Here is a 22371-nt window from a genome sequence, read left to right as displayed (position 1 = left end):
ATAAAAATAGAGAGTTGTGAGAAGCTACTGTGTTTAATCGGAGCATTTGATGGAAATGAATATACCCTGCTTACTGGCAGTTTCTTCCTTAACCAAGTGTCATGAGCAATGATGAATAGAGGTTGCTCTGCAAAGATAGTTTCTCTGTATGTAAAAAGAGGAGGAGCGCTATAAATGGTTCTGTTTATACCTCCAAGATTATGTAGGAGAAGCAGCAGTTGTAAGTGGTGAAGAAATGTGATTTCTCTCTTCTGAAGGAAGTGGTGGTGCCATCCAGCCATTTGATAGCTCGCATTTTGTTTCTTCCTGCAACAATAGGAAAGAAAAAGGAGTACTCTGACCTTACAGAATTAATTTTCAAGGCCTTTTCAAAGGAGCATGCCTTGTACTCTGTTAGGGAAATTATATGTCAGGATTCAGGAAAAATCCTTTGCTCAGATCCTCCATCTCTGGCCACCTTTTTTAATTCCTCCGATTTTGGAGAGACCTTCCTTTCAACCAGCAGTGTGACTGTGTGCGTTGGATGGATGTCAGCCGATTAGCTTTTCATTCCCTGGGCTGATCACCACGCCAGGAGAGCTGCAGAGCAGCTTAATTACACTTGATGCAGCGGAGTTGTGCATTTGGTGTTGCCCACATATTACCTCAGACCCACATGTATACCCACACCTAGCTGGCGTCAATAACAGCCACAGCTGAGAACATGCTGACAGAAACAAAATGTTTATAGGCAGCCCTGAGGTATAAGGTGCCTTTACCTCTTGAAATCATCTGCAGTGCCAATCTTGCAGTTCACTCAGAGGTTCATTAGGCAGTGATGGATGCAGGAATATTTGCAGAAGGTTACTTTAATCTAGTGCTCTGTGACACTTTTGCCACCAAGCATCTTTTTGGTCGTCTTCAGATAAGGAATTAGGTAGTTTATTTATTTCTTGTTAATTAGCTGCCAGGAGGAGGGTGATGGTTTTTATTTTTCTGTAACAAAAAGGCTTCATTTTAAAACGTGCTTTTGTAACTCCTGCATTAACTTCCACCCCGCCATGCTTTGCAATGTTATATTCTAGGGGATTATAATTATTTAGCCTAGACGATAAGCAAAGTTCTGTTTATCCTCCATTCAGAACATGGATTTTTAACCTTTCTGTACCAGAGGGTGAATTGTACACGTTGATCTACTCAGGGCTTGCTGACTACAGTTTCTATTGTAACGATTTCTTAAACATTTGACTTTTTTCAGGTCAGTGTTTGCTCTCGCTCCACACTGACATCTTTCACAGAAACCCGTCACTGCTTCCCAGGTGTGCTCTTTCTGACACCCCAGCTTTGGTGTTACAGTCATGCTTCCCTCCACCAGCTGCTGTGGCAATGCTCAGGTTCCTCCTGCAGGCCAAGAGAAGATATGACCAATTATGCCTGTTCCTATTTATCATGAAAATGCAGGCTTCTCTTCAGAGTAGAGGGGGAAGTTGCTCCTACCGACCGTGTCGGTCACTGTTCTCTTCCAGCGGTGTGTTAACTCCATCTTCCCGTAGTGCATTTTACACCAGGGTCGTGTCAGCAGAGTCTCTCCAGAATAACCTGACCCTTTATGTCAAACTCAGTCAGAACTGGAATTCAATGGAAGCAGTTTTTTTGTAAGACTGATCCCTTGTGACTTCTCTCATAAGGCTGTCTGGGAACTGTATATGCTAATGGTAAAAATAAAGTGGTGACCTTGTGTGTTCTCAGACTCGCGGGGTGTAATCCTGCTCAGCACAGCAAAGCATTTGTCAGGTTTTTGACAAGCACTTGACAGCTGCCTGGTAGGTCCCCCCACCTGCCTATGTGCTGCTCTGATGCCTCCACACAAACATGTGAGTGCACCTTGCTCAGGAACAGATGTCTTTACAGAACAGATGCCGTCACTCATCGCTTTTCTGTTCGAATGCAGAAAGCATCCTTCGGTGGAAAACAGGTGGCAGTTTTATTTAAATCCAACTGTATTGCAGAGCAATAAAACTAATGAGATGATAAAGCCTTGCCAGGTTTTCCATTTCAATAAGCATCTAATCTTGAAACTGTTTTAACTTGAGCTTCCTTATCGGATGTTCTCATTGCTGCATTGCCAGCACACCTGGAATTACTGCTTGGCCTCAGATTAAAAGGTGATGCAGTTTTGATTTGCACTGTTAAATCAATTCAATTTGAGGATAAATTTTTTGTTTTACCTTCCCCAAAGACAGCATTCATCATTAAAGTGGCTGTGCACGAATGGTAACATACTTGCATTTTCTCTCATCAGAATAATGAAATGGTGGAACTACAGAGGATACGAATGAAAGATGAAATTCGAGAGTACAAGTTTCGAGAGGCGAGACTCCTGCAGGACTACACTGAGCTTGAAGAAGAAAACATCACTTTACAGAAGCTGGTGTCCACACTGAAACAGAATCAAGTAAGCATCGAAAGATTCCAGACACTATGCTGAAAAATGACACCATTTTCTCCAGTTTCCATAATGTGATCCCACAGTGCACTTTGATAGAAGTTTCTTTGTATGTTTGGTTTTTGGTTTTTTTTTTGTTTGTTTGTTTGGTTTGGTTTTTGTTTTTTTCAGCTGGGTTTTCACTAAACGCTTCTTCTGAAACAGTGTCATTGGTAATTTTTGACATATGGGGAAGCCCTTACCTTACTTTTAGGAAAATCCTGGTGGAATATTTTGTTACAGAACTTTGTAATAGCAGACAAATTATTAAAATAGATAGAATTGCATCTTTTCACTTCCTGCTTTTCCTCTCCTCCCTCCCTGCATGCTGAACTCAGTGCCCAGCGGCAGAGTTCAACCCTCCGTTTCCTCTCAGTTGGTTTCCTGCACATCCTTTCCTCTTCTGAAGCAGAGAAAAGAGGAAATAATCATCCCCTCATTCTCCTTTTTTTTTCCTGCTTCTTGGATTTTCCAGCATGGCTGTTGCCCTCTTCTCAGCCACGCTAACCCACCAGTTTAGCAAGCTTCAAACACAGGTGAAGGGCTGTCAGATGTTCCTAGTTTTGTCCTTTGTTTTCCTCACCACCACAAACAGCCCCATTGCATCCAGACCTAAGCAGTCCTGGGGTCTGTTCTCCCCCACTTGGAAAAGCACAGCTCCCTTTGCTGCTGGGTGTATATACCACTGAGCACACAAGCAGGAACACAGGTGTCCTTTAAATTGAACAGAAGAGATTTGTTCTCATGTCAGAAGAGTTAACTTGCTGTGATTGTTACTTAAATATCCAAGTTGGATGATGTAAAACTTTTTGCCTTTTAGGCACGGCATAACATGGCACTTGGTGACACCAGTTAGTGTTGCAGCCCCTGGTTTATATCCCAACCTACTGCCTGGTTCAGGCTGGGCTTTTATCAAATAACCAAGACTGTCACAGTCTTTAATGGCAGCCTGGCAACACAGCTACCTTATTTCTGCAGAAATATGTGGTATAATTTCAGCTGTCCTTTACTGCTATTTTACTGCTCCAGCACAAATGCAACTGAAACATTTAAAACAATGCAGCTGTGCCTCAGGTAATACGCAGATAATAGGAACAGGTACATCGTTTCCTTATTTACGAAGGGACCCAGGCTTTCACACTCCTGAAACTGAATTTATAGCAGATCATCTTTGTGTCAGAGTTATTTACTAAGCCAGCAAATTGCCTTTTGAGGCATGGAATTTTCCCTCACACACCTCATAGGAGGCATTTTCACACTATCAGGAAATGGAAGACTCCTTTATGGAATGTCCTAGTTTCCCTCTGAAGAAAATCTGTTTACAAGCGTTATTATTTGTCATAATATTTCATCTTAATGAAATCAAATGCCAACAGTCTGTGGAGAGAAAAAGCATCACGACATTTTGAATGGCATTAAGAATCAGTAATTTTGCATCACATGTCCATGCACTTACGATTCCTAAAATAGTTTGATCTACAAGATAAAATTTCAAGAGCATTTTGTATTTAATACTTTAATTTACAAAACCACATTTTACAAGTCTTAGTGCTAAACTGTCATTATCTGAGTTGGGTACTATGTAGCTTTGTAAACAAGAATCCATGAGATGGTAACCATAAAGATAATACAGATCTCTGGTTTTAATATGCATTTAAAATTTGAAAAGGTTTCTTTTTACATGTTCTTAAGATATAAACATATCTACTTGATGGGATTTAATAATTTTTCAGGTGGACCTTTTTTTTTTCCAGTCAGAGAAGATACCAAGTTCCTAAATGTCGATTTAAAAATGTCAGGGATTTTCCTTTTCTATTTAACATTTTCCAATATGACTTTGGAACTTTCTGTGTTGTTTGCAATGTTTTCATTCTCTGGGTTTGAAAATTAGTGCTTTGGCTTTTAAGTTTGCCTTTCCAAAGGCTTATGAGTACAAGACTTTTGACAGGTTAATAAATATTCTACTCCAATAGGAAGGGTTGATATTTCTGTTTTCACCAGAACCTTATTATAGTTTGTTTAAATATGTATATGTTAAATAAAAAATATTCAAGACCATGCTTTGAAATTGCAGATAATGTTGCATATTAATGCATTTGAATGAAAAATACCTTAAATGAAAAATCTTTCATATGGAAGCATGAAAAGTCAGTATTTCTTTTGTGTTTCACCAAACTACTGAATTATTTCACCCAAAACTGGGAATTTTTCATATTCAGAAATGAAAAGGTGGATGAGTAACATGATTAGAATTAAATTAAAAATCAAAGCATGATGATTTTTACCAGAAGAGTTGGTCAATCATGGACAAGGGCCTTTACAAAGCTCTTGCTTTTCATTGCTGTGGGATTTTCCAAGGAAACAAAGAGACCCAGCAAGGGAAGGTGTTCTGCAGTAGGGATCAGCTGTGCCATCTAGATATTGCTGAGCAACTGGTTTTGAGCTAGATTGGGTTTACTTACCCAGGCTTTGCTTCCTGTTGGGTGTGATAGAAAGGACTGAATAAATGGGGGAGCTGCCTTTTAAAGAAGAAAGAAGCACCTATTTTTTCCTCAGTACACACTGCTGATAAATACCTTGATAAAATTCTGCAGATTAGGTGTGGGGCAGGGGGCCTGCCCTCTGAGAAAGGAGAAAGATGAGCAAGTCCCTCCAAGTCTGGTGGGGCTACACCAGGCCACAGGGGGAAGCACTTTGGTAGCACTGTCAGAGCAACCAGGTTGCCAAGTGCTCCAAAATGTTATTCCCAACACACAGCACAAGGATTGTGTGGGTGGATGTTTGATGCATAGGCCTGGTACTTTAAAAATCTCTAACAATTTGAAGCATCTTGGAGATTAAACTGATTGTATCAATAATAGGCTCTTCTACGTTTTTTGTACTTGAACACTACTAAGATACCAGATACTTGAGAAGTATCCATGCCTGAGCGACTTTGCATCCAGTAAGAATTTACAGAAGAAGAAATCTTCACAATACTTGCAGTTAATAAATCAGACTATGTTAACCTGAGATCTATACATACCATGATATACCAACATTGCTTATGGCAATTCATAATAAATCAATTGTTACCAGGATATCTGCTACTAAACATCCTTCTTTCCATGAAATATGTTGTTTATTGTCATAAGGTGCTCAGAAAAAAAGGTGTTATCTTTCTTGATTTTGCCATGCTGAAAAAGCGAGCAATGGAGTATTTAACAGAGTAAGCTTGACTTGCTTTTTCTGTGCAGCCATTTCTTTGCAGCTACAGGCAATGTCTAGTATTTCAGGCTGTATTTTCTGTAACACCTATTTCAATAAGGCTGATAAATGGCAGGTTTTCATGACTCAAGTTTTAGTATTATGAATGTTCTCTGTCTTGTCTAATTCAGGTTGAATATGAAGGCTTAAAGCATGAGATTAAACGATTTGAGGAGGAGACAGTGTTGCTTAATAGTCAGCTAGAAGATGCCATCCGGCTGAAGGAGATTGCTGAGCACCAGCTGGAGGAAGCCCTCGAAACTTTAAAAAATGAAAGAGAGCAAAAGAACAATCTGAGGAAGGAACTCTCCCAGTATATCAACCTCAATGATAGTATGTATAATAACCATATTAATATATCAGTAGATGGATTGAAATTTGCAGAAGATGGAGGTGAGCCCAACAATGATGACAAAATGAATGGACATATCCATGGGCCTCTGGTGAAACTCAACGGTGACTACCGAACTCCCATGGGTAGGAAAGGGGAATCTCTGCACCCTGTCTCTGACCTCTTCAGTGAGCTCAACATATCAGAAATACAGAAACTGAAGCAGCAACTTATGCAGGTAAGAGCTGAATTTAATGTCCTGGAGTGCTTAGACACACATCCTATGGAACCTAGTGCCAGCTTTTGCAATTATTTCCCTCAGTGATATTCTTGACCCCATATGTCCTGTTCTTGGACTTCTGCTTTGGTGTTTCTTCATATCCATATTTTGCTAGAAATATCCCTAGTAAACAGATTATCTGTCTGGAAAAAAGTTCCTATGACTTAAGCAGATGTTTAGTGCAAAGAGGAGAAAGGGACCTGGTTGCTGTGATTGCAGGTGGTTAGGTTCTTTTTTCCCGCTTTGATACAGCAGGAAATGTCCCCGAAATTGCAAGTGGAACAAGTTACTCTTCAGAACGACCAAAAGTATCTGGAAAAATATCCACTAAAATACAGACAGACTTGATTATGCTCCCTTGCAAGTCAGAGGGAGTTCTTGACATTAAATTCAGTTTGTACAAGATTTGGCTTACCGTCAAGAGAGAACAAAAGGAGAGGAGTGCTCCTCTTAATAACCGTGCACTCGGAGAGCATGTGGCGTGTGAGATGTCACAGAGCGCCCTTGTCTACCCTGGCAGTCTTGGCGGATGCACAGGCTGTAGGGGGTGCCTTGGGGACCATACAGCGAGCATTTGTTCTCTATTCATCCAAGCCCAGCCTGGGTATAACTGGAATAGGAGCTTGGGATGCAAGCCAGGTAAAAACTCAAGCTGCAGGCCCTATGCTGACATCATCTCAGAAGGGGGACCATGCCACACAGAGCAGGGGTCCCACTGTCCAGGCTGTTGAGCATCTACTCTGCCACTAGAGCTTGAAAGGGTTTGACAGCATCAAGGAAACATCCAGCATTTTCTAGCTGTAGGCTTCCAAAAAGTGCCTCTTCTAAAGAGACTAAATGCAAATCCTTTACTGCTTACAATGTAAAAGGTGATTTGGAAGTAAAATAGACCAAACCCAATTTTCAGCACTTGTTAGAGAACAATAAATCCCTATGTGATCTGTCCCATATTTGCTGAAGAGTTAGTTATTCTCTTTACTTCATTGTCAAATGCACCATGGAAAGTTTTGATCTGAGCTGTGACATGGCAAACATTGATGACATCTAGTACTTTGCACAAATAACGTTGATGCAAAACATACATAATTTAAGTGAGAAAGCTAGAAATTTGGAACTTTATTCCTGTGAACAGTTATGTCAGAAACTTTTCCAGTATTAAAATATAAACAGTGTGGTTTTTGCATATATATATGTATAAATCTGAATGTGTATATATATGTACATTTATGTGTATAATATATGCACATATAAAAATATATGCAGCTTTCAATTTAAATGAGAAATACAATGTTAAAAAGCACAGCTTCAGAAGAAATTCTTTGAAATGTTCACATCTTAGAATATAGTGTAAGCATTTCCAACCAGAGTTTTCATTGAAGTTTATGCAATATAAATTTGGAGTGAAAGCTGTTTGGAAATGAAAAAAACCCAAGATTGTTTGGGTATGTTTGTTTTCATTTTATTAAATTAAATATTGAGCTTGCTGAATCAACAAAAGACACTGCAAATGTTTTGATTGTCTCTGACTGAAACATTATTTATTTATTATACACTTCTTAAACAAAGAGTTGGCCTTCTGACAGTCACTAGCCACAAGCTCACCGTCATAGGATCCTAGAAGCACCCTAGATAATAAATGTAAGCATTTTCAGTCACAGGGGTTTTGCTGGGCCCCAGCACCCTCACACAAATAGCCACAATCATTGCTCAGCATTCTGATCTTATCAGAAGGTTTGAAAAGAAGGACTACACCCAGCTGGTAACCTGGTTTCTTTGGATACTGAAAAGGCTTACTGTAAAATGCTGATGTGCACTGTTTTTCAATTGGTCATCCTTCCTCTTGAGTTGCATCAGCTCACCTTGGGTAACGTGAATTAAATGTGAAAAATTCCTCCAAAAATTCTCCTCCTAGTAGGTGGAGATTTAATCAAGTTCAAGCTGACAATAGGTGATTCTTCAGCAAAATTGGATTTTTTCTCTTCCATAGTGTCTTTGCCATGTGCTGTTCATTCACCCATGTCTTGTTCCTCTTGTTTCCTCAGAAAAGGCTGTACCCTGACAGATTGCTAAAAAATTGACTCTCTCTTGGAAAGTATTTTTATGTCTATAGGACAGATTCCTTTTTTGAGAGAAGCAAACTTTAGATTTGCCATTTTATACGTGTATGGCAGACCTTTTTACCCCTCAATCTCAAAAAGACACCTTCACCAAAAAAAAATTAGTATGACAGACGTAATTCCTTCTGCAGCTTTAGAGTGCTGCTGCTCTATGATTTCTGCTGATCCCTAGCAGAGATTTAATTGCACATGTTCCCTTTCTATCTTTTAAATCCACTAAGTAACAAACGTCTTGCTGAAAATTCTCGTGTGCTGAGATTTTCTCAGAAAAGCTCAAAGCTTTCTGCTCTGCCCGTGTGTTTGTCTCCCAGTGGGAAGAATTCTTTATCTCATCTTCAAAGCCTTGGGACTCTTCCTTCCATGGTGATGCTTCCCCTATTCCTGAGGCCACTGTCATATTTGGAAAACTTGGATTAAGTTCTCTTAAAAAAAGAAAAAAAGTTGTGTCCCAGATTCCGACACTCTTCTCCAGCTATCTGGTACTCTCTGACAAATAAAATACAGCTGAGATGCAGGGTTCTTGAACTGAGTTTTTCTGTTGATTTCCTGTTCCAGTCTCCACTGGGAATCATTCACTAATATTCTGATGTTATTAAAAAAAAAGAAAAAGGGATAAAGAGAAATGGTAAAATTGGTTTCCACAATTGCAAACTATAGAACAAATTGGGTAGGAAAAGTTCTCAAACCAAAGTCTTTGAAGTGAAGGATGCATCGCAAAGTAAGTACAGCCACTATTGAATTGTTTTTATTTTCATTTTAAGATGATATGGACATTTGCTGCAGCTACTAATTTCGTTGTCAAAAAACCCCCACCAACTGGACTGAGAAATAACTCCAATTCGCAAAAGTTTGCTGTGGGTGGAAGTAAGAGTGTAATATTGTCTAGAACAAGAAATATAATTACAATACTTGGAAAGAGCAAAGTCATTAATATGCAGAAAGTGTACTCATGGCTGAGTTGGAGCTTTGGGTTTGTATTTTTTTACCCTTGAAAGTAGGAGCATGTATTCATAACTGCAAACAGAAGTGGATTAGCTTAAGCCATAAGTACTGGACCAACATGAGCAAAATTTAGTAGATCTATGTATTTCATTTTACCTGCTGTCCAAGTTGGTGTATGGGTTTTAAAAGTTGCATGTTTTATCTGGAAACAATCCCTTCTATTTGTAAGAAGTATTGGTTCCAGAACCTATTTATGTCCAGCAGATAAATGATCATAAAGATCCCAGTTAGCTCCATTATAGTTTTCCTTTATGAGAGTACAACCGCTGAGATTGGTAATCTAGCAGGGTCAGTTTTGTTTGATTAATTTAAGCTCTGAAACATCTTATTTATGTTTACAGTACTGCAGTCTACAGTTAATTGTCTGCTTCCATGCGAATATAGCCACAGTGAATCTATACACCTTAAAAAGCCAACTGCCTTTGGTGTGCAATGTATGGATCTGTATTATCCATGCAACTTCTCACCATAAGGTGCTATGGTCCTTTAAATTAAGCAAAACTCAGATTTTCATGCAGATATGTAACGCCTCTTACCAGCTTAAAGGAATAAATATGTTCACTATCTGATGAGGGTCATGCAATTAACACCTGAAGCCTGTTATATCAGGTGGTAACAACCAGAGTTGAGCTGAAAATTTCTAGGAGAGCAGACCTGGGGCTTGAGGGGAAAAAACAGGAAAGCTAGTGAAGAGGCTTCTGCTGGGTTGCTCTCTGAGGCTCCCTGGGCAGGTCTGACTGAGAGATCTGTGGAAAGCAGTCACCTTTTAAGAAGATGCCCTTGGCAGAGGGGAAGGTTGTTTTCTGCAAGAATGTACTAATGCAGGAGTGGAATGGGGGAGATGGCCGGCAGACTGAGGCACCAATGGGGGATAGCATCAAATGGAGAAAGGTACCAATGTACTCGTGGTATTTGATTGTCCTCTTCTTCACAGACTACACAGTGCCTAAAGAGAGTGCCCTGTATCTAAAGAGACAGACTCTTCCTGGACCATAAAATAATTATGAAGTTTGGCCCTGTTTTTTTAATTCTTAAGCTGTCAGTCACCACTACATGAAAAAACTAGGGTGATTTTTTGTTTGTTTTTAGTTTTTAACATGGCTTCTATTTTTATCCTTACAGTTTTTCCCTGCAGTTGGTTGCAGGTTTTAATAGAAGCTGTGTTTTGAAAGCCTGTCTGTAAAACCAGGGGATGAACATATGCTTTAGTGCCTTAATACTTGTGAGCAGCAGTCACTGCTCAAAAACCTTGTTACGGGAAAATAGGAATCTGAACCACTGCTTGGAACATTTTGTGAGATGGTATTATTACCTTCTTGGTCTCTAAAAGGCTTTTCTTTTTCTTCAGTAAGATTCACTGGTGGCTGATTTGACTCTCTTCCAAATACTACCTAGGAGGATGCTGATAGGGAAGGAGAGGCTTTTTAAAGCATTTTTCAGACCTGACAGCTTTGAATTAGTAATTCAGCCCCTCAAAAAGGGAATGTGGAGCATGCTGTTTTCACTGTGTGTGTAAACACAGGGCTGAGATACTGCAACAACTGGAGAAAAAGAGCAGAAAACCTGATAGACTGAGGGTCCTGTTGGAAAAGCCATGGAAGCAAGAAGGATCCCACCTCCTTGTGCCGTCCTCTGCTTCCCAATTCACAACTCAGAACCAGGACAAAGGCACAGGAAAAAAAAAGCTGGAGCATTACACTTAAAACCTGAAATGGGAAACTTCCAGGGGTGTTAGCATCAGTAGCAAATACTGGAACAGATCAAACTTTTCTTGTTCACTCACTTTTCTTGTTTACTTTATAGAATCATAGAATATCCTGAGTTGGAAGGGACCCACAAGGCTCATTGAGTCCAACTCCTGTCCCTGCATAGGACAACCCCAAAATTCACACCATTCACACACACTTACTTTAAGATGCTGTGTGTTAAAACTTGTAGGGGAGTTCTCCATGACCTCTTCTGCTGTTCAATATCCACATATCTCTGTGAGTATTCAGAAAGGAGCTTAATAGGTCAGAACAAGTAGTTTGTTATAGCACAAATCCCGCTTCTTCTGCCTTGTCCTAAAAAGGATGGATTTTGCTTACAGTTAAGTGTTGGGGATGGGGAATGCTGGGAATTGCATGTGCTCAGTCTCCTGATCTCTTTTACATTCACACACAGTGGGGTATTTAATCTAATCTGTGGAAATGTACACAGCCATTTGTTTACTGTATTTGCATTCAGTAATCAAGCCTTAATGACAGTTTGCAACAATTCAAAGTTATAAATAAATATTGTGAAGGACTGGTAGAGCTATTCATGGGAAATGAATACATTCAGCCTCCACTGAGAAATGCGTATGTACCAGTGGAAAGGCTTATAGTTGACTGATACTTGACAGTGAATGCAGTTCATGCTTATTAAAATTTAGGGAACATATGTTGTAATAAATCCCGTATCATCACTCTAGGTGACTAGGCACTTAGTGCTTGGGCACTAAGTAATTCTGCAGTGGGCAACGTGTAAAATCACAACCTAGTGATATTGCAAATTATAACCAAGGCTGGGACTTCATATCCCTTTATGAGTTAGTTGTACATGCCTTTTTGACTTAATTTTACAGTTTAGGGATATATGGCTGGAATATTTTTGAGGCCCTCAAGTTGTGTACGCAGAGTGGGGGAACGGAAGAGATGAATGTGATTGCAGGGCTTGATGTCCAACAGAAAAGCCCAAGCTGGAGGAGATCTCGGGTTTCTTACTTTGACTCTGTTGCAGGTGGAGAGAGAGAAGGCCATTCTCCTGGCCAACCTGCAGGAGTCTCAGACGCAGCTGGAACACACTAAGGGAGCCCTGACCGAACAACACGAGCGAGTCCACAGGCTCACGGAGCACGTCAATGCCATGAGGGGGCTGCAGAGCAACAAGGAGCTGAAAGCTGAGCTTGACTGTGAGAAGGGCCGAGACCCTGGTGAGGAAGCACATGATTATGAAGTGGACATCAATGGCTTGGAGATCCTAGAATGTAAATACAAAGTAGCTGTTACTGAGGTGATAGACCTTAAAGCAGAAATCAAAGCCTTAAAGGAGAAATATAATAAATATGTAGAAAACTACACTGAAGAGAAGGCCAAGTATGAGAGCAGAATCCAGACGTATGATGAACAGGTGACAAACCTGGAGAAGTCAACCAAGGAAAGCCAGGAAAAAATGGTCCACATGGAGAAGGAACTTCAAAGGATGACAAGCATAGCAAATGAAAACCATAATACCCTCAACACCGCCCAGGATGAGCTGGTGACATTCAGCGAGGAGCTGGCTCAGCTCTACCATCACGTCTGCCTGTGCAACAACGAGACACCAAACAGGGTCATGTTGGACTATTACAGGCAAAGCAGAGTAACCCGCAGTGGGAGCCTGAAAGGACCGGACGACCCTCGTGGTCTCCTTTCTCCACGGCTCGCCAGAAGAGGGGTGGCATCACCTGTAGAAGCCAGGACCCCAACTGAGCCGGTGACAAAAGAGGCGGCGGAGCCTGCCAAGGAGCAGAGCCCAACAAAAACACCTACCATTTCTCCTGTCATCACAGCCCCTCCTTCTTCCCCTGTCTCTGACACCAGTGACATCCGTAAAGAGCCGATGAACATCTACAACCTCAATGCCATCATAAGGGACCAAATCAAGCACTTGCAGAAGGCTGTCGATCGGTCGCTGCAGCTGTCGCGCCAGCGTGCTGCAGCTCGGGAGCTGGCGCCCATGATCGATAAAGACAAGGAGGCCTTAATGGAAGAGATACTGAAACTGAAATCACTCCTGAGTACAAAGCGGGAACAGATCGCAACCCTGAGAGCAGTGCTGAAAGCCAACAAGCAGGTAAGATGCTAATAAAGCAGTCAGTCGGGAATGTCTGTTATTTATACAGGTCGCTTAGAAGCTTTCCCAGGAGTATTTCAGGGGAGAGATTTTGCTCACAGGTTATTTAACCTCTCACTCAGTCATGGCAAGGGCAGTCCTTTCTCCCCTTCCTCCCCACTGCCTTTTTCTTCTTTCCTCTCTTAGCTCTGCTTTTCTGAGCATCCACCATTCACTGAGGGCGCAGGCAGAAAAGTCTTTTCTGTGAAGCGAGAGAAAAGCAGAAGAGCAGGGAGGGACCAGTTACCAGCCAGCCTCATGCACAGGCATGTTGCTAGTATTACTGCAAAACTAAAATGTAAAAATTAAATGGAATGTGCATAGCGAGGCTTTCAGGGGTGTGCTGACCCCTCGCCAGGGCAGGTACCTCTGGAGTGATGGGGAAGGCAAGCATAGGGGTGATCACCTGGGCCAGCACCTCAGCAGCTGCAGGTGGCCCTGCTGGTGGAGTTTGGTGGTGCAGAGGGTCCAAGCAAACTGTTGCGTTCTTCTTGGCTCTTGGTAACGCTCCACAGGCTGCAAAACTTGAATGTGCCCCTCATCAAATTTAAGGGTATTAAAAATAAATGCCACAAAAGCTAAAGCATGGCTCAGGAAGAGAATTACAGATGTAAGAGTATGACCAGTGGTTTTGAACTACACAGAAGATGGACATTTCTTTGATAAAACAGTAGGCGAAATACTGGGTTATTTTCATTATAAGAGGTTGGATTTTTTTTTAAATTATTTTTCTCTTTAGTCAGAAATAATTTCTCCTGCCATTGTAACATTTTCAGTGCTTTAAGAAATAAAATCAGTGGCTTGGTTATTTTAAGGGTCAACATCATTACATGGTAAAGCTGACTGAAACAGTAGCTGCAATTCTTTGTTTTGAGAAAGAGTCATTATAAAGATATTTTAAGAGAACAAAAAAAAATCAAATTATTATTTTGAAAATTTTCACAGCTTAAAAAATCACCAAGCCACTTTATTTTTGATGTTGTACCAATTCAAATAAGCTGAGAGTTACTGAATTTTATATCAAACACTAAAAGAGGACCACAAAATGATTTGTTTTAAAAGAGGACTGTCACTTTTTTGCACAGGATGTCCTCCTAAGCCCTTTGTATCCATTAGACTCCAAGTCTTTTAAAAGGTCCAGTTTAAACATGCCAATAGTCTTATTTATTTCAGTGCTTCTTCTTATGCCCAGAATTAAATCTGAATGCAAGAAGCATCCTTCCAGATTGCCTGGGATATTTCTTTACTAAAAACAGTGCAGCAGTCGCCACATGGGGACATGAATCCTGGCTAACATCTTAGGATACTATTATTTGATGACAGTGATGGGATTTCAGTGTTAAAATTCCCAATAGTCAAGCAGCCTCAAGTTACAGTTTCAAGTTTAATTGACTGATGTATCTGTAACTGCATTTCTAGAGTACTGGGTATTTTTAAATTGAGCAATATTTCAATATACATTGAGTTTTTTATAGCATTTCCCTCCCTCCAATACAACACGTGTTAAATATTAATTCAAGTAATTAAATACCATCTCTAGCTATGCAATAACAGCTCTGAGCAATTATTTGTGGATTTTCCATGTAATTAAAATGTAATTGGGGTACATGCATTTAGATTCCAAATGAGAGATTTTTTTCATTAGCACAGAGCTATCATTCATTTTTTGATACTACCAGAAAATTGAGCTCTTTTTTTGCTGTCAGAAATAAAGCAATAACTTAAAGCGTGCTCACTGAAGTGGGAAAGATAGATTTGCTGAGCAAGGCAGTGCTATTAATTAAACTTCTATTTCTTGGATAGCAGCATAGCTATGGGTAATTGTATAACTGGGTATAGAATCTTGCAATATTGTTCATGCAAACCTATATCAACATCTTCAAACTTTCAAGTTAAAAGACATAATAATATAAAAGGATGGGAGATTTAAAGTTGCAGAGAGGAGGGGAGTTTTACTATGTGCTAGTAGTACTGCCAGCCTCAAGTGATGGCTGTATCCCAGCACCCAAAGCACATCTCATGTTCAAAAAACAGAAGTCAAGATGCCCCCTCTTCAGTTTTTCCCCTCTAAAACAATAAGGTTTTAAGCAGCAATAGGCTGGGGATATTTTTTTCCTTTGTGTGTTTCAGTTTAGATGAACCTACAAAGGACAAAGGTTCACATTTGCTCTAGAACCACAAGAACTAGAGTTTTTTTTTTCTTTTTTTTAAACCTTCCTCAAGCCCTAATGAAGTGGATATTAATATAAAATTATATGTTTTCATCCTTTATGTTGTATGGTAAGGCATTGCTGATGCCTCAGGTAGCAGGGGAGAGCTGCAGCAGGCCCCTGCAAAGAGGGAAACCTGCAGCCCTGGCCTGTCCTTGGCCTCCAGTGGGCCCACATCATAGCTCATTGTGCTTTGTAGAAAAACTATTACAAAAAAAAACCCTGTATTGTAGGGAATTCAATCAGAGATGCTTTAGGTTAAGCTTTTTTGATTGAAATTATATTGGAAAGCAAGATGAGCACGATCAAATGCACTGTAGATATGGCAAGACCCGGCTTTCCTAAAGCAGCTCACGATTCAGATTCAAGGAAAAAGACCAGCAGCAGGCTTCTGGGCCTGGTGTTTTGAGCTGTACTTAAGTGAAATCACATCCTTAACCAGGGAAGCACTGCTGCTATCTAGTGACCACCAGAAGCATTGCAACATCATATTATTAAAATAAGCATTGTGCAGTTTTCCTGGTGTTAACACTTGGTTGCAGTGCTCTGACATATTCTTAGGTAGACAGGGGCAAATAGTTCATCAGAACCATTTCTGCCTCGTAGCCTGAGCTGTTTCCAATTCTCTTCATAGGGATATACCTGACTGCAGAACAGTCTCAGTTTTTGCCTCCTCCTCCTGCAGTGAGCCTGGCACTCCAGCAATGCAGCTACAGCTTTTAAGTCTTTAACAGCATACAATAAGTTTCTGTTTGAACCTGACAAGCTGTTGGTTAGTTTAAAGCATTTGACAATATCTGATAGTATTTCTTTTTATTCTAGCTGCATTTTCTTTATTAATATTTTCAAATAAGCTTTTTAGTGTTAGGCTGGGCTGCAAATAAAATACACAAAGCTCTAACACACAAAAAAAAGAGGAAGATTTGCTCTAAGCTGCAAACCTAAGCCCAGGAAAATGGAATATTAAATCAATTGCTCAACACAGCAAAGCACATATATCTTGCTGGCTTGCTTGCTTACCTTGTCTTGATTTATTTGTCCATTTATTCATACCCATAATTACTGTGTCAGCACCAGTTTTGTGGAGCAAACCCAAGTAGCATTAGCATTAACAGGCAGCATAGATTGTAAAGTAATATCAAATTAATGATATAATTACTTTTAGGACCATTTCAATAGTGATTTTTTGATTTTGATTTTGATTTCTAATAACATTCAGAAAGCAAAGCTGCCTATGAGGGGAATTTAATATCCTGGAATTCTGATTGAAAAACAATTGGTTGTTCTCATAGGTTAATGATTTGCTGGAAAGGAGTTGAGTCAGGAAGACCTTCACATCTGCATTGGCAGTAACTGTGATGTCTCCAACTCCCATAGCTGAGATACCCAGAAAAGTCCTTCAGAAAAAATAACTTGATAACCCCAGACATATAGTACTTTATCTATAAACAAATGCCCTGATGTTATATAGACAAAATACAGTAGAATTTCTGCTGGAAAAGTGAGGCTGGTTGGAAAGAGCCAGTACTATATTCAATTTCTGCACTAAAATACCAAACTACTGTTCTGCTTTCCTGTGTGAAAAAATCAAGTGCTTACCACTGTAGGCCTTAATATTATTTCAGCAACAGTTTTTTTACTTGGTTTGCTTCTCACACTGCTAATGTAAAGTAAATGGGATACAAAGTCATCTTAGAATGTGATCATATAGAGAAAATGAGATTTGTTCACTTATTTCATTATTAAGGTGGCAGACTTTGGGCAGCTGCATTTAGGCATCTCTTCTGTAAGGATAAGGAGCGGGGGTAAAAGGATATCCTTAGTTCTAGCAGTGCCTGGGGTCCTGGGGCTTGGGTATTCCCCCACCTCAACCTGTGCAGCTCCATATCTGGGTTTTAGGGACATGGGGCTGAGCTCTGTGTGCCCCAGCTCTCTTTGCCTTGCTAGCATTTCACATCCTGCAGGAATCCAGGTGCTGGAGCCCTCTGCTCCCTCCAAGCCTTTCTATCAGCGCCAGGTGACAGCCTCCGCATGGCAAATGCTACGTGCTCTGTGAGCCATTAATCCTGTGTCCCCAGGCGGCTCATCGAGTGTCTGGGTAATTTAACATTTTTCTACATTTTCTTTTTTTTCTCTCAATTTTCCCCTTTGTGTTGCACTGAGGTTGTATTTTTACGTGAAGCAAAGTTTTTCTGATGTAGTTTTGTAGTTAACCACAGCTTACAACTAAATGCTTCAGAAAGAGCTGTTAAAAACAAAGCCAGATCCTGGGCATCTCCTTCCTTCTGGCATGTGCTACTTGGAGATGCAGACCTCTATTCACCTCATTCTTCCTTTCAGAGCACTCTCTGAACACACCGTTCACCCCAGGTTTTTAAAATCCAGATTAATCTGCAGAACTGGTTTGAGGTGCAACCACACATATATGGCTCAATGGGGACAAATTTGGAGACTGGCTAAGAGGGGAAACAAACATAATTTAGGCTAGAGCTGGTGCTGGAGGAAGAGTAACACTAAGCTATGGTTTCTGTTCATTTTGTTCCTGTTACTCTTGGCACAGTCTAGCAGCACAGCTGAGGTGACCAGACTCATAGATTCCTCTTACAGATGGAGTCCAAGTTCCCCTTCTCTCCTCAGCCCCATCCCTATCACATATCCTGGCTTCAGGGTGCTTCAGGTGAGTTTTCTGCCTCTTCAGGCTTGCCAAACTGGCTCACCGTAAGCAAAGGAGAAAACCACCCGGTGTGCAAAGGGTAGGCTTGGGGAAAGGCTGGGTAGTTATTCTTTTGGTGGCAGCTAGACAATACAGATTGACTTAGCTGCATTGTAAAATGGTATCCTCCGAGCCAAGGAGTCTGACAGCAATCAGTTTCAGTCAGCATCCAGGTCCCAAACTGATGAGCTGTCGGTAACCTGAGCATCTGCACCATCAGGTGCCCACCAGCTCTTACAAGGACCTCCTGAGTGTGCTGTGCCTCACACTATAGGGATGCACCGCTGGCCCTGGCTGCCCATTTGCATGTTTCCAACAGAAACTACCCTTACTTGCTTCTCTCTTCTTTCTCTTTCCTATTAAAAGCTTATTTTTGTTAGTTTTCTTTGTTTCTCTAGCAGAGAGCACACTTGTGCCCATTCGTTCTTCACTCGGGAGACTTTCAGAAGGGAGACCCTTGACAGCCTGCAAAGGAGCATGTTCAAAAGCTTGTCTGGTGTGTAGAGAGCCACGAGGCACTTCTAATAGGTTTTGCACTTTATGTTCTGTTTTCCATATGTTGTTTTATGGAAAACTCTAAAAATAAGAAAAAAAAAGGTTGGAAGATTTCACACAGTCCTTCCTCTGTTACCTTTATTCACCAAGTAAATTATATTTCTAAGTTATTTTTCATCCTGTGGTGTTGTGTGTCCATTTAAGTTACCCTGACTTCCAGACTAAAATGTAGGGATCACAATGATCTGTCTTATAATTGGGCACAATTTCAGTTATTTGGAAACTATTTGGTTTACATGGAACATATAATCCCACTGCTGAAACAATGTAACTATTTTTTTTAAAGTCTAGCATTGGATGGCACATATCTTTAGCTCATTTTCATTACTAAACGAAGGAAAATTATTACATGAATTATGTATTTGAAGATGAGGTATGGTAGGTTAAGGCGCATGGGGCTGTATTTCTTTTACAAAGCAACGGCATCTGAATTCCTGCTGCAGGGGCAAAGCAGAACTCAGTTTGCATTATGGAGTCTACCTGTGCTGTTATGAATCCCTTCTGCCTCATTAGTGACCTGAAAAATCCTAAATAAATCTGATTTAATCATATTTGTTAAATAGGAATTTGTCCTCTGATGCACTGTTTCCTAGATTTCCCTTAAAAAAGTAGTTTTATTAAACATAGTTAATCTTTCTTCTCCATGTTAATTTCTAAGTGTATGTTTTGATCATAGCTGAAATCAGACAGGAAGCTGACAACTTCTGCTTGATCCTGCCAAGGCATAGGATGGTGTCTACCATCCTACATCATAACAAAGCATATGTCAGCAAGGTTGAGAAAAGCTGCATTTATTTGAATATATTCCTAAGTGGCTGATTGTTTTTTAACATGTATTGCTGATGATTTCAAATTTGGCATGAAAAACCCATCTATTTAAAAGGACAGATAGTTACTACTAATATTTTAAAATCTATTCTCTCAGTGTAAACTAGTGTGAAAGTAGATAAAAGAGTATTGGTGAGTGTACAATTGGGAAAATGATTGAATTATTTTATCTCTGCCATTTCTAACTGTGCTATTTCCTTGGATGCAAATGAACAGAGTTGTAATTTAGTAGGAGATGCTAACATGTCCTTTTGTTGAGAGACATTGTTAGTGGGAAATGTATTGAGTTTCAGAAAACTGAGTTTAAAAGAGGTTTCCAGCTGTTTGGCCATTACCATCTTTTGTCATGTCCCCTTGCTGGTTGCTTTAAATTGATGTTGTTCTACACTTCTCTCTCTTGGTGATGGCTTGAAAACGCACAAGATCAACAGGGGAAATTGATTGCCCATATGAAATGCTGCAACTTATCGTGCTCTAAATGAAGTGAAAAAACAACCATAATCCCCTCTGAGTAAATGTAAAAGGAAACATTTTTTTCTTCATCTCATTCAATGGCAATAGTTTTAAATGTCTCATAGCAGCAGTAGGTATAAAGCCTCTTTCTTCAAAGTGATTCTAAACTTAATAGGTGAAACAGAAGGTTCAACTTTTGCAAAAATAAGACAAATGTAACCATTAAAAGCAGCAGGGCAGTAAATTAAAGAAATTTAATGGGTGAAATTGAAAAAAGAAAGGAGGAAGCAGAAAAATAAAAGGAGGAATAGGATGACTACAAAGCCTTGCTTTCCTGTTTAGTGAAAACTTTAATTTGCACTTTTTTTGTTCCTTTTTTGGTAGTGGCTAAAACTGCCAAAATAATGCTGGTTTGCACAACCGTTGGCATTGCCAGTGCTCAGGCATAAAAGCGGGTGGTCAGGTCCCAGTAGTCACCTTGCCCAAGGAAAGCCACATCTGGCAGGACGCATGAGGCAAAACACGGTAGTCCCCACCTTGGCTACAGAAGCCCAGTCTTACATGCCACGTGCCCTGTTTGCAGTGTGGTTGGTGGACACAGCTGTTTTTTTTTATTGCAGCTCAAACAATATGGTAGTAGCTCCCTGAGCCGTAGTAACTTATTCAGTTGCCTGGGCCCTCTGCAGAGTTTTGCAGAGACATTGAAGCTGTCAGATCATTGCCAGTGCATTGAAAACAGCTTTGTCCTTTCAGCTGCTTTCTCCCTTTCCTGGTTTCATGGAGTACACCTTAAAAGAAGACATTAAAGGGTGCAGTGCAACGAAGCTCGGGTTGCACTTCTTTTACTGTGTGAATGAAGAAGGAAATCAAAAGTAAAATCAAGCATGGCATCGAAGCTATTTACCAAATATCTGTCTCACAAGCATATATCCTTGTTTGTGTTTTCAGACAGCTGAAGTGGCACTAGCCAATTTGAAGAATAAATACGAAAATGAAAAAACAATGGTGACTGAAACTATGACCAAACTACGTAATGAATTAAAGGCTTTGAAGGAGGATGCAGCAACCTTCTCATCCTTGAGAGCAATGTTTGCAACCAGGTAAGGGAAACGGTTTCACTCCCTGGCCCAGCACTGTAAATGTGTATGTGCTGAGAACAGACTTAGCTGTGTACGTTGGGTGCTAAGGTGAAGAGACAGAAATTATTTTCTGCAAGGTCAGGGATTTGCTGGATGAAGGTGAGTGAGTCTTAGCATGCACACTGTGCAAAACCGGCAAGCTTTCAAGTGCTACTGAGATGCATGTCTTGGAAAATAAAGCTGGAGAATAGCAATGTCCATACAACCTTGAGTAAAGTTTTGTAAATGCCAATATCAACCTCCAGTATATTTGCATTTATAAGGGCTTTTTAAAGTGGAAATCAAATAGTAGATTTATGTGGCTAATTTTCACATTCAGAAGTATGTAGTGATTCTGTCATGTAAAGCCATCGTATGGTTAATGATGATCTTCAGAATCCATGTTTTCATTATTGTAAGATTTATTACTTACCACTAGTAAAATCTATTTCATCAACCAGTCTACACTATAATCTAGCACTAATAATTGTGAGGCTACTGCAATTTCCTACTCCAGCATGAATTCTTATTTTATCCCACTGTGATATTCAATTTGTTATCTTCTCCTTCACAAGATAAAAGTTTCACTTATCTTCTGTAACATGGTTCCTCCTGGCGGAACAGTGATTAATCATCTCTCATGTTTCCTTCTCCCACGCCTTCAGAAGAGCTTTTGGTTTTAGCTCCTTTTTTAAAGGTTATGAAAAAAATAGATGTATTTTTTTAAAAGATACAAAGCTTTCATCAATACATTCTTAATTCCCACATAAGCAAGGAAATTAGTACCCTCAGGAAATTATTATGTTGTATCAAGGCTTTTTTTTCCCTTTATGGTCAAACATAATGCAGATTCCTTGCTTATGCTTCTTCATTGGCATCTAAAGATTTTCTTCAAGAAAGCAGTATGTTGTGTGTGTGTGTTTTATTATACAAATGCACACGTTGATCTTTATTTGCAAGCTCATTAATCTAGGAGATATGTGAACGTACTAACTCTATAAGATGACCTGGAAAGCTACTAACTCCAGGATAGAGGAGTGGCATCGTTATCAGAAAGCAAACAAGGGTCTTGCGTGGAGCATAAGCCATCAATCTATCAGGTAAAACAAGTTCGCAAAGATTTAGAAGTTGTCACTTAAAGGGAGTGTTAGGCTCTGGGT

The 22371-nt window shown here is 40.1% G+C and overlaps 1 protein-coding gene across 8 annotated transcripts in view; it reads left to right on the top strand.

The window, feature by feature from the left end:
* BICD1 (BICD cargo adaptor 1) overlaps positions 1–22371 on the top strand; it is a 182211-nt gene that overhangs the window by 129205 nt on the left and 30635 nt on the right. For all 8 annotated transcript variants that reach the window (XM_065857295.2, XM_065857261.2, XM_065857268.2 and 5 more), the window contains exons 3-6: positions 2282–2434; positions 5842–6279; positions 12201–13295; positions 21042–21193. In XM_065857295.2, the coding sequence (XP_065713367.2) occupies positions 2282–2434; positions 5842–6279; positions 12201–13295; positions 21042–21193 (1838 nt within the window). The remainder of the gene's footprint in view (positions 1–2281; positions 2435–5841; positions 6280–12200; positions 13296–21041; positions 21194–22371) is intronic.

Source organism: Patagioenas fasciata, chromosome 1, assembly GCF_037038585.1.
Source record: "Patagioenas fasciata isolate bPatFas1 chromosome 1, bPatFas1.hap1, whole genome shotgun sequence".
NCBI classification, from domain to species: domain Eukaryota; kingdom Metazoa; phylum Chordata; class Aves; order Columbiformes; family Columbidae; genus Patagioenas; species Patagioenas fasciata.
This window is presented reverse-complemented; position numbering and strand designations above follow the sequence as displayed.